This window comes from Rhinopithecus bieti, unplaced genomic scaffold, assembly GCF_001698545.2.
Source record: "Rhinopithecus bieti isolate Rb0 unplaced genomic scaffold, ASM169854v2 scaffold_20150, whole genome shotgun sequence".
Taxonomy (NCBI): Eukaryota; Metazoa; Chordata; class Mammalia; order Primates; family Cercopithecidae; genus Rhinopithecus; species Rhinopithecus bieti.
In genome coordinates this window covers 3,237,618-3,250,839 of record NW_016810565.1, presented here as the reverse complement: position 1 = coordinate 3,250,839, position 13,222 = coordinate 3,237,618, and the positions used below count along the sequence as shown (strand labels likewise).

At 46.9% G+C, this 13,222-nt stretch overlaps 1 protein-coding gene across 1 annotated transcript in view; it reads left to right on the top strand.

Moving 5' to 3' along the window:
• The window catches only part of PPP2R5C (protein phosphatase 2 regulatory subunit B'gamma), a 169,503-nt gene that overhangs the window by 152,212 nt on the left and 4,069 nt on the right, over positions 1 to 13,222 (top strand). Inside the window, 2 exon segments of the mRNA XM_017892288.1 lie at positions 1,720 to 1,792; positions 6,928 to 7,044. Of these exon segments, the coding sequence (XP_017747777.1) occupies positions 1,720 to 1,792; positions 6,928 to 7,044 (190 nt within the window).

Sequence of the window (13,222 nt, the reverse complement as noted above, 5' to 3'; positions counted from 1 at the left end):
TATGTAGGCAAGAATTTAACATTCAGAATTTTTTCTTTTCTTGGCTATATTGGGCTTAAAGGCTATAATGTGTAGTCCATTTTCATGTTTATAAGGCAGGGATTTGAATTATATCCTGTGAGGTTTATACAAGAGAGCAGGAATCTTCGTTTCAATGTAGCTTTATTCTGATTTAATTAACTCAATAATGTGGGCGTTCTCTGGAATCTAGTCTGTCCTTTGCAAAATCAGGGTCCTGCCCTCATGTCTTTGAGCCCACATGTGTCCAGGGATGATCTAAGTGGCAGAGTACTTCGTCCCTAGACTGTGCAAGTAATAATGTGATTAAATAGTTGTTGGAGGTCTTATTCCAAGTTGAGTATGGACTATTGGCAGATTTTATTTTTTGCTTGTCACTTAAAACTGGCTAAGGTAGATAAGCTTTGCACGAATGTAATTCAAAATACACTGTGTATATATGTGTGCATGTATATGTGTATATATATTGCCATTTAGTCATTCCTTAGACAAATATGTGAATATTTACCTATACACCAGGCCCTGTTTTAGATTCTGGCAATATAGCAATGAATAAAACCCACAAAAATCCTTGCCCTTTTGGGGTTTATATTCTGGGTAGTGTGGAGGGAAGAAAAATGCAGAATACACCAAAGTGAACCATAGAGCATGAGAGATGACAGGTCATTCAGGAAAGGGCCGGGGAGACAGGCCAGCCATTCCTCTAGAGCTGCCAGCTGCGTGGTCCGTCCTCATCTCAGCGCTCAGTGCAGTTTGCAGGTAGGAAGCACACAAGCAGCAGGGCCTTCTGATGGCGGATCCTCCTCCCATGGAATCCCACAGCTTTCCCAACAGGACCTTAAAGGTTGTGTAGTACATTTTCTGGGTTAAAAAGCTTGGATCCTGGCTGGGCGCAGTGGCTCACGCCTGTAATCCCAGCACTTTGGGAGGTCATGGCAGGTGGATCATTTGAGGTCAGGAGTTCGAGACCAGCCTGGCCAACATGGTGAAACCCCGTCTCTACTAAAACTACAAAAAATAGCCGGGCGGTCGTGGCATGCGCCTGTAATCCCAGCTACTCAGGAGGCTGAGGCAGAAGAATCAGTTGGGCCTGGGAGGTGGAGGTTGTAGTGAGCCGAGATCGCGCTACTACACTCCAGTCTGGGCGACAGACTAAGGCCCTGTCGCAAAAAAAAAAAAAAAAAGAAAGAAAAAACTTGGATCCAAGTTAAGTGATTGACTGAAAGTCATGTGCCTCTCACAGTGGAGTCAGTCAACAACCCAGGTCTCCTGGCTCTTAAGATGTTTCCTTTTTAATATTGTAGGAATGGGAATGCTGGCTCCTTTGACACTGGTCGCTTTACACTGTCCTGCAGTCTCGTTTCTTCAATGGATATATGAGCTTCTCATCAAATTATATAGGCCCCATGAAGAAACAACCGACCAGGGGAAGGGCAAGGATGGAGACATAAGACTTACTTAGATTAGATTTCTTTTAAGAATTCCAATTCTTGGTCATGTTAAATGTTCTGATATTTTCTCATGTTTACATCTCGGTTCATTCCTCATGCTGTGCTGAGCACTGTGCAGTATGGGGAGACGGAGCGGAGGGGCTGCGGGAGGAGCTGCTGGCTGTGCCCAACATGCCTGTGCCTTCGCCCCTTCAGTGTGTTCTTGTGTCTGATTCATCTCTAACACAGATGACATTTTACTGTTTTTCAGAGAGAAGCTAAAAATGAAAGAACGGGAAGAAGCATGGGTTAAAATAGAAAATCTAGCCAAAGCCAATCCCCAGGTACTAAAAAAGAGTAACATGAAAACGCCCAGGGTTACTTGAATGTTTTTATAAGATAGGAATATATGTCTTCACCATGGGGGGGACGTGATTTCACTAACGTTGTATATGAAAATGTCTGCAATAAAAAGTACTTTTAAACTTTGTAACCCTCCTCTTGTACAAGTACTTATTTTGCCCCATATCGTTTTACCACAGAATTGACTTTTTTTCTCTGCTTTTAAATGAGATCTGAATCTGATGAATATACTGTGGTAAAAAGAAAACTCGAATACAGTCCAAGACTATGCTTCCTCTCTCAAATGTCATAGATGCTGTCGCTCAAACAGCATTTCCCTTTCTTTTGCGTATGAAATTAGTTCTAAAAGAAAGGAAATTAGACTGGAAATAGAGGAAGTATGACGTTTTGATGTCTTCTTTGTATGAGGTTTCTGTAAGCCCAGCCTTTCACCATTAAAAATTAGCTGTATTCTGCCACGTTAGCAGCTACCCCTCCTTCCCTCCCCAGCAGTGGGTGCCAGTGTGCTCTGGTGAGTCCGCGTCGATGCTGGATGTCCCGGAGCTGCTAGGGCTGCCGGGGTCCGGGAGGGTTTCCTGGTGTCATGGTCTTTGGGTTTGATGTACACTGGTCTAAATGCTTAGAGCATTATGACAGTTGTTTCTTCATGTTCTGTGTGCCTCATTATAACAGTGCCTCTTAAAAGAAAATCTTTTCAGAAAATCTTTTGTCTGAATCTTTGCCACTCTAAGAATTCTCAAGCTTTCCTTCAAATCTCCAGAAAAGATTTTACCAGACAATGTGTTTCTTTTAGCGAGAGATGTGCGTAGTTATCTAAGTTGGTTTTTAAATTTCTCTGACATTTAATAAAAAGTTATACATGAATATAAAGTTAAAAGTATATATTTACCTATATAACAACATATTGGTTTGTAAACTCTGATAAAACTACAATCAAGAAACTCAGATTAGGAAAACTAAATATTTCTAATCGTAAGCCCTTGAGTCCACCTAAAACAGGTAGCCAACATTTTTCTAGCAGTATTTATTCATACTGACATACAAAAGCTGTTTTAAGATTACTGTCTAAAACTGTGTAGTCCTTAATTGAGATACATAGCTATAGGTGTCTACTTTAATGAATTGATGTTGAAAGTGTGCTTAAAATACTGATACTTGTTTAAAAACATGGTAACACTATAAACCTGGGCAAGTTTGTAAGGCCCAGCCCTGCCTGGCCCTACAGTGTGCTTCTTGCTTTGTTCTGAAGAGCCGCAGGCAACGTGGGTGCTGACAGTCCTCAGGATTGTCAAGGACCTCAGCACACACGCAGTTGAAATCAGTAGCCTCAAAAACATGTAAGAAATGAATACACACACACACACACACACACGCGCGAATCAGAAGGTCTGATTTTATGTACCTAGAATATAGAAATAGCTTATTGAAAAAATTGCACAAAATCGTTACATTACAAATCAAGAGCTGGTTTGTACTGACAAACATGGCCCAGTTTCACTACCGTACGTACTGTACGTAACCAGTGTTGCTTCCAAAATACGTATCGCTCTCTTTTTTCTTTTTCTCAGCTTTTCCTGAATGTTCTCAAGTAACTTTACGTATTCTTTTTGGTTGCTCTCTTTACAAACGTCTGTGGTGATGGCAGGCATGCCGTGGTTTTGCCTAGGAGCTTTGACGAACTGTGATGCTGGGAGCTTAGCCCTGCCTTGTCCTCATCTCTGTGTTGACACCATCTGTGAAAAGTCCCCATGAGTCTCATCCACATGCTCTAGTTGCATGGCACATGGTCTCCAAAACAGAAAATACTTCATGGGTCAATACCTCAGAGCTGGAAACTCTGGCCTCGTACTTGCTTCTCATTCTCAGGAGAACATCTCTAAATTCTGATCACTGCTTCGCATTATAACAGCAACAAAAAGTCGCCAATTTTGTGGATAATACAGTCTGTTTGTTTCTGCAGTGAAACAGTTGGGTTTCAGAGTTTGGTTTTCCATCTCAGGCCTGCCTGTGGAGAGCGGGTTTGCGGGCTTTGTTTTTAGTTTCCAGGGACTCCCTGTGGGTTCCCCGACGCCCCGTCCTTGCAGACTGAGATTCCGTCCACTCAAACGCGTGACAGCACGTACCCAGCAGGCGCAGGGCACCCGGGAAGGCTGCGGTGCCCTCAAGACTGCATCTTGTTTGAGCAGTTGTGGCAGCTTTGTTGGGGTTTTTAATGTCACACATGATTTAATTTTCTAAAATCATGAAATATTGGCAGTTTTTAACATAAATGTGTTTCTCCTAATCCATCAAAAGGGGCCATATAATGTTTTACTACTCACCCCAGCTTTTGTCAGAACCGTATGAAATGAAGTCAGGTACTTCTGTGAACTCAGAGTAGCTGTGGCTCAGTGTTTGCAACGACCAAAACTGCCGTGAGCGGCCTGGGGCAGGGTTGGGATGGATGCCTGCCTTTGCTTTGAGAGAGGAGCTCATGTGAGGAACGCACCTCAGTGAAGGTTTTTCTTTTGTTTTGTTTGAGACGGAGTCTTGCTCTGTCGCCCAGGCTGGAGTGCAGTGATGTGATCTCAACTCACCACAACCTCCGCCTCCCGGGTTCAAGCCATTCTCCTGCCTCAGCCTCCCAAGTATTCTGGGACTACAGGTGCCCGCCACCACGCCTGGCTAATTTTTGTATTTTTAGTAGAGACAGGGTTTCACTATGTTGACCAGGCTGGTCTCAAACTCCTGGCCTTGTGATCTACCCACCTCAGCCTCCCGAAGTGCTGGGATTACAGGTGTGAGACATCATGCCCGGCCTTCAGTGAAGGCTTTTATTCCTAGTCAGAACCCTCTCCTGCCGCTGCCTGATATGTGAGGCTTATTTTGCTGTGAACATCTGGTGGCATTCTCGTGTGGGAACACTGTCCTTTGCCCCAAGGGCCAGTGAACCGAACTCCAAGCAAGGGCTGTTAGTGGGTCCCATGGAAAGCACTGCTTGTCGCCCGGAGTAGTCAGAAGCAGAAGTGCTGGTGTGAAACAGGCCCTGCAAGTCCCAGGAGTCTTGCAGCCACTTCGGTTTCTGTATCTCCCCACCTGACTGTGAGCCCCCTCGAGGACAAGGTGCTGTGTCCTGAATTGTGGTTCTAAGGATACAAAGATGAGAACAAGACATAGCCCCCAGCCTCAGGGAGCTTACAGTCCATTAGGAGGGGCAGGTGAATTCAGCTCAGATGATCAGATTGTGTTAATAAGACGCCTGGAGGAGTGTGCGGGAGATGGCAGGACCGGCTCGTTCGTTCCCATCTCCAAAGAAACACACACACAGTACAGGGGCCTCTTGGTTTGACTGAGGGGGTCACCCAGTCAGACTTGAGGGAAGGTGCCCGCGGCAGAGGTAGAGAAAAGCAGGGACACGGTGGGTGGCAAGTGTTGGCCCTGGTGGGGTGTCAGTCATGGGGAGGGCTGGTGTGATGTGCTGAGAGGTGAGGGTGGAGAGGGAGCAGAATTCCCTCAAAACGTGAGCAGATATTAAAGAGCCATAAGGGCAACATGGCCCAGCCCGACTTGCATTTTTGCAAGCTCTTCTGGCGCAGCATGGGCGGAGTGCTGGGGCCATCGGGGTAGGGGACGGGTGTGGAGATGTGTGGAGATCGTGGTGCTGGGCGGAGCTGTGGGAGTGAAGGCACAGGGTGCTGAGGACCTGGTCTGACTGGCATTAGAGGAAGGAACCCAGCTGAAGGTGTGCGCCCCGGCTGTTTTGGGAGGAAGGGGAAGCCAGGTGGGCCCAGAGTTGAGCCGCAGGGCCTGGGCCTGGAGGCATGGAAGCCGGGGTGAATGAGGAGGGGCAGGGGGTTGGGAAAAGGCTGCAGAAGGCCCACAGAGGAAGGAGCCCAAGATGCCTGGAGGAGAGGCTGGGGTCACAGAGACCGAGAGAGGGTGCAGGTTCAGGGCTGAATAATGGCGTTCACGGTCTTCATTCCTCAGAGAGGTCCAGTGAGGCAAGGCCGGGAAGGGCTTAGCAGCCAGAGGGCACCCATAGGCCTCATGCCAGAGGAGGCTCCATCAGAGGTGAGGGCAAACACTGGACGGTGGCTGAGAACAGAGCTAGCTGTTCTGGGCTGGCAGAGTGTGAGGGGCAGGGGTGAAGCAGGTCAGCAGGAGGGTGTAGCTCCTCTGAGTTCCCCTCTCCTGAGCTCAGAGACCCTGAGCAAGCTACCCAGCCCCTCCATGTCCCAGTTCCCCCATCAGCCAGGTGAGGGTGGCAGCACACACACACGACCATGCAGGACAAACAGGCGCCCTGCTCACAGCAGACACACGTGCCGCTTCCTTCACCTGTGCCCTCAAAGCGAGCAGACGCTCGTCACAGTCATGCTGTCCCATGCACCCTGTCTCATAGAAACTTCACAGCCGCCCTCCAGGGTGACCTTACCCCTGCACTACACTCATGGAAATGGAGTCAGCCGGGCCCAGTGACTGCGGGCTGAGCCATCTGCATTCCAATCCAGAGCACAGGGAGAGTGACAAAGTCCCAGGGCCACCCGTAGGGAATGGGGAGGGAACGTCAGGCTCCCCCAGGCTGTGTGTGTCGGTGGAGAGCGAGTCGCCCAGGATGTGATGAGAGGGTTTCATAAGCAAGCCGGGAAAATGGGATAAAGGGGAGACAGAACCATGCCGGCTGTCTTGATGAGAGGACATGATCGTGAAAGGAAAGGGAAGAGAATCATGAGGTTGGAGGTCGCTGGCCAAGAATAGATGGCCAGAGGTGAGGGTTCCAGCGGTGTGACAGCTCCCGCCACCGAGCCCAGGGCGCTCCCTCGCGCTTGGCTGCTCACATGGAGTCAGAACTGCGGAGGGCTGTGGGGTGTGGGCCAGGGTGGGGGTCACTGTCCATCAGGTGCAGACGGGCCAGGAGGGGACCAGCTGCTTTGCTGTCTCCACTGAGTGCTTTCTGGTTTCAGAAGTCAGCAAGGCACGTCGTGTTGCAAGTGTAGGCAAGTCTCCCACTGAGTGGGCTTCGTGCGGGAGAGGGCCCTGGGGGGGTGGCAGGGGAGACGCGTCCCTGGCCAGGATGAGAAGCCTGGAGTTCAGAGCCTGGGCACCTAACAGAGTGACTCCACACTTTGCATTGCAGTACACAGTGTATAGTCAAGCCAGCACCGTGAGCATTCCGGTTGCAATGGAGACAGATGGGCCTTTATTTGAAGATGTACAGATGCTGAGAAAGACAGTGAAGGACGAGGCTCGTCAGGTAAAAGTGCACTGAGCTCAGCTGGGCGCCCATGACAGATAATTGCTTAAGAAATGCACATACTTTTGGTAGGCGATGTGATTTGCATCAGTGCCTTCTGTTTAAGCTGAAATTAAAAATTAAATTTTGCTAGCCTTATAGGAAACATTGTATCTATAGATCTTAGTGATCAAATTACTAGAAACAGTTTTTAAGGATTAAGTATGTGCCTGAGATGTGTATCTCCATTTACTAACAGTAGTAGTAATCCCAACTCTTAACTATTCTTTAAATGTTAACTCCAGCAAAATCGAAAGCTTCACAGCCATATCCACCCCTCGCTTTTTTCTTCACAGCGCTCTGGCTTCTGCTTTGGCCCAGAGATGCTCCCTTTTAGCTCTTCACAGCAGGTGCTAACAACCCCTTTCCCCAGGACACCTCACCCCTCCATGGCCCCTTGCCTCCCCTCCTTTGCCCCCTCCCACCCTTGCCGTCTTGCCCCTTGCCAACCAACACTCATCCCCTCACACCCCTTGCCCCCTTACCACCCTTACCTTCCTGCACCTTTCCCCCTCACCCCCCTCATCCCCCTCGCTCCTCTCGCCCCCAACCCCCTTGCCCCCCTCGCCCCTTCCTGGGCACTGTCTTTCAGTACTTATGTCACAGGCCACCTTGGGTAACAGCCCTGCTCCAGTGGTTTTCTTTCCTTTGTTGTGGAATAAACATGTAGATCACCCCGATTCAAAGAGAGCCTCCTACCACTCTTATTCCTCAACTGGGCCTGGAGACACTTAGGACACCTTACTCAGTTCCTGCTTGAGTTCAAGGAGCCTTTCAACTGCTGTGTTTCCCTGAGCATCCCTCCCTGTTTCAAATGCCTGTAAACTAAAAAAGTAGTCCCAAATAGTCTGGAGACATTAGCCTTTCTCGCTGAGGAACTTTAACCTCTTTTTGACCAGCGAAATAATTCCTAAAGACATCCTGTTCTAAAATTCTGAGGTAAGGCCGGGCGCGGTGGCTCAAGCCTGTAATCCCAGCACTTTGGGAGGCCGAGGCGGGCGGATCACGAGGTCAGGAGATCGAGACCATCCTGGCTAACACAGTGAAACCCCGTCTCTACTAAAAAGTACAAAAAACTAGCCGGGCGAGACGGCGGGCGCCTGTAGTCCCAGCTACTTGGGAGGCTGAGGCAGGAGAATGGCGTGAACCCGGGAGGCGGAGCTTGCAGTGAGCTGAGATCCGGCCACTGCACTCCAGCCTGGGCGACAGAGCGAGACTCCGTCTCAAAAAAAAAAAAAAAATTCTGAGGTAAAAAGTGAAAGTAGGCACCCTGCCTGTGGAGTGGCCATTCTTTTACTTCTTTACTAGATTAAATAAAATATATTATTTAAATGAATGCCCCCCATTTTTTTTTTTACATTTTGAATGTGACTCCTAGAAGATTGGGAATTAGCACATGGCTGGCGCCATATCCCAGTGGGGCTGCACTGGTCCCGGCTGCTTTCTCGGAGTTGCGCAGGAGGGGGCTCGTGGCACCAAGCCGCCATGGTAGCCACGGTCATCGGTCTCTTCTGCCCCCCTAATTCCTCAACTCAGGTTAAGAGCAGAATAGATGACTGAATGCTGCTTTTAGCTCATCAAAGCCTGAAAGTACTAGAAATACAGTGGAAAAGCCCACTGAACACTCTGAACATCAGTAACTAGTATTCTAATTCAGTTGGATTCCATAGTTTCCTCACAATGAATGTTCTTAGCAATGAATAGATTTCATCACAAATATGAAAATCTGTGTATATTTCTCTCTTCGTGGGAGTGGTAATGTTCTCCCTTCTTGATACTTTTTTTAACTCAAGGATTTTAGGTCGCCTTTTTACCATTTTGATTTTGTGGCTTCAAATTTGCTAAAGACTTGTAAGCTGATATTGTTACTGCACACAGAAGGAAATCACAGTTAGTGTTAAGACACGAGGCTATACACAGTTAAAAAGCCAGTTCTTGGCCTGGTGTGGTGGCTCATCCCTGTAATCCCAGCACTTTGGGAGGCCAAGGCAGGCGGATCACCTGTGCTCAGAAGTTCGAAACAAGCCTGGCCAACATGGTGAAACCCTGTCTCTACTAAGAATACAAAAATTAGCCAGGCATGGTGGCAGGTGCCTGTAATCCCAACTACTTGGGAGGCTGAGGCAGGAGAATCACTTGAACCTGGGAGGTGGAGGTTGCAATGAGCCAAGATCGCGCCATTGCACTCCAGCCTGGACAACAAAAGCAAAACTCCATCTTAAAAAAAAAAAAAAAAAAATTCTTACACATTAAATAGCTTAGGGTTGGGGAATTTTTCTTTTTGGTATAGCCTTTGACTTAGGTCAGAATTAAAGCTAGACAAAGAATAAACTATGTCCAAAATGTAATGTACCTGAAAGGTATGTACATATTTGCAATTTAGGTCCTGCTCTGTAGTAGATCAAGAACTTGATCAAGAATGCAAACCAAAATAGCATTCTCTCCTGAGTAAAACTGCGTTTGAAAGTCAGCCCTAGTATCTGTGTGATATCCGGGGCCCCAGAACTTCCAGGTGCTTGGTCTGTCCACTGCCCTTGGAAAGGGGCACGTCCCCTCCTGGGAGGGTTACCTTATACGGTGACAAGAAGGAACAGGTCCTGTGGCTGGCCATCCACTTGTTCTAAATACACACACAGGCAGGACAGTTCTTGGAGAACTCCTGTAGCACGTCTGCTTCCTTGTTTTCACAGTTCTTGCAATTGTGTTCTGTCACCGGGTTTCCTGTGTGACTGACATTCTTACAACAGTGATTCCCTCGCCTCATCCTTAGATCGCTGTGAATTACGTTCCTGAGTCAAGACTCAGTATCACTGGGATGTCAGTTTTCCTCAAATTAACGTACTCTCCATTCGAATCTCAGCAGGCTTTTTATCCTCAAGAAATTGAGAAAGCTAATTCTAAAATTCACATGGAAATGCAAAGGATCTAGAATAGCCAAAACAACTGTGAAAAAGAATGAAGTTGGAAGACTAATAACACTATGCAATTCCAAGACCTCTTACAGTTTTTGTTTGTTTGTTTTTGGAGACAGGTTCTCACTGTGTCACCCAGGCTGGAGTGCAGTGGCACGATCACAGCGATCACAGCACACTGCAGCCTCAACCTCCCGGGCTCAAGCGATCCTCCTACCTCAGCCTCCTGAAGTGCTGAGATTACAGGTGTGAGGCCCTGTGCCTGGCCTGACTCCTCGTAGATTTCTGTGGATCAGTTGAATCGGTTGAATTCAACATATCCAGATGAAAGTATTTATGGAGTGCAGTGTCTAGGTATCATATTTGAAATGATAAATTCTTTTTTTTTTTTTTTTTTTTTTTTCCCTGAGAGACAGGGTCTTGCTCTGACACCCAGGCTGGAATACAGTGGCAGTCTTGGTTCACTGCAGCCTCGGCCTCCTGGACTCAAGCAATCCGCCCACCTCAGCCTCCCAAGTAGCGGTGACTACCGGCACCACCACATTCAGCTGATTTTTGTATTTTTAGCAGAGACAGAGTTTTACCATGTTGGCCAGGCTGGTCTCAAACTCCTGGTCTCAAGTGATCTGCCTGCCTCGGCCTCCCAAAGTGCTGGGATTACAGGCGTGAGCCCACCACACCCAGCCAATAAACTTTTCTTAAGTTGAAAGATGTTTGGAGTGGTTTTCCTAAAATTCTGAAAAGCACTATTGTTAAAGTAAGAAGGCACCAGTTCAAGGCTGCAGTGAGCTGCGATCGCACCGCTGCCCGCCAGCCTGGGCGACATAGCCAGACTCAGACTCCCAAAACTTTAAAAAAAAAAAAAAAAAAAGGTACCAGGATGCAGGAAAAATGGATGTGCACAATTTGGTGACCAAATTGACATAAGAAATTACAGCTAAAATTAAGCTTTTTTGGTTTTATATATAGTCATTTGAAGATATTCAATGCCCTTTTAATTTTACTTTCAGCTAACTTTATTTTTCCAAAATAATTTCACATTTCTCTGAGATGATGTGAGGGTTGATTGGGACAGGTGTGAGAGGTGGTTGAAGGAATAGCTGGAGAGCGGGAAGCAGGCTGTGATGCCGATGGAGTAGGCTGGATTTTTGTGGAGAAATTCAACCATGTATTTACCTATCCTTTATTTACATTTCTTTCAAGAAACTAGTATAACCCTATTCAGAACATTCAAAGAAAACTAGCACATATCATGTGAATGACATTTATATCACAGACATTTAAAATGTTTGCAATTCTCATTTTTAACAGTTGGTCGGGAGAAAAGCATCACCAACCATGCAAGTAAGGAAGGTGTAGAGAGACGGAAGGTGGTCAGTGCAGGTACTCATTATTCAACGCGTAGAGCACATGGAAGGCCTGTTCTCCAGGAAAAGAACTGACGAGTTAACATGTACATGAAGTATTTTCCCTTTTGTCCATGTCATTCCAGCTTGTGATGGTCAAAACAAAGAAAGAAATGTGGCGACTGGGAGGCCGAGCACAATGGCTCACGCCTGTAATCCCAGCACTTTGGGAGGCCGAGGTGGGCGGATCACCTGAGGTCAGGAGTTCGAGACTAGCCTGACCAACATGGTGAAACCCTGCTTCTACTAAATAACAAAAAATTAACCGGACGTGGTGGTGGGCACCTGTAATCCCAGCTATTTGGGAGGCTGAGGCAGGAGAATCACTTGAACCCGGGAGGTAGAGGTTGCAGTGAGGCGAGGTTGCACCATTGCACTCCAGCCTGGGTGACAGAGCGAGACTCCGTGTCAAAAATAAAAATAAAATAATTTTAAAATAGAAATTTGGTGGCTGGGCACCATGGCTCACACCTGTAATCCCAACACTTTGGAAGGCCGAGGCAGGAGAATTGCTCAAGGCCAGGAGTTTGAGACCAGCCTGGGCAACACAGCAAGACCTCATCTCTAGAAAAAAAAAAAAATTTAGCCAACCATGTGGTGTATGCCTGTAGTCCTAGCTACTCAGGAGACTGAGGCAGGGGGATCCTTTCAGCCCAGGAGTTCAAGGCAACAGTGAGCTGTAATCACACCACTGCATTCTAGCCTGGGTGACAAAGACCCTGTCTCTAATTTAAAAAAAAAATTTTTTTTTAAGAAATTTGGTCCCTTAAGAGATGTTGATTATTTCTATCCCAAATTAAGTAGTAAAGTTTGAATGTACACCTTTATAAGAGGAAGAAAACTTGCACAGCCGTGTATGCCTGACCTCTGGTGCTCTTTCAGCACTTACGGTTTACACTGAGCCTTCCAGGCCTGCCCGTGGGCTGCAGAAGAGAGGACACCTCTCGCTGACTTGTGTCTCCCGCAGTCCGCTCCGCCCTTGCCAGCATGTTCACCTGCACATCCCCTCCGCCGGGCCCTTCATCAGCCCACCATCTGCATGCTGTCGTCTTCTCCCTGCCTCCTGTCCTCATTGTTTTGCCTTGTGGATAGTAAAATTATTCTCTGCTTTGCACATCAATTTAAAATGTCTAAGCAGAAAGGCCCAGATATGTCCACCGGTTTTCTGTCCTTTCAGAAGCTCTGGGGTCATGTTTGTGTTCTCAGTTTGCATTCACTGGTTCCAGCTCCAAGCTTTTTACTGTTGCCTTTTTCTATGAAAATGTTTCTTCTCTTTGGAGTGCCTATTGCAGCTGTAATTACATATTTTAAGTATATAAAAATCTTGGTTTTGTTTGCTTCACTTTGTTTGAGAGATCAACATAGAATGGGCATAAAATTCAGGGTAGGATTTCACCTGTGAGTTTCTCATGGGTTGAAGGTAGACATGCTCTGCATCCTCACACATGAACATGCTCTCACAAGTACCGTGATGGGCGAGGGGACCGTGACCTTCACCATCTCCAGAAGTGAAAGATTCTCCCAAAGCCCTCACGCTGGTTTCCAGGGGGAAAAAAATCAAAAGTCCTGCCCCTACCATGAGTGAATGTGAATATTCAAATAACATTTCTAGAAATCATCCTAAAGTGATGTGACACAAAATTCTTTTTAAACCTTGACATTATTGCTGTTTTCATCGATACATTTGCAAAGAACCCTGCTGGGAAACACTCAGCAAAGATTTGAACTTTTCATTCAGAACCTCTGCAGGTCCTTGGATTTTTCATTAAAGCAAAGGAAAACTTACTTTACATCCATGTCAAAATCAGACATCTGGAATCT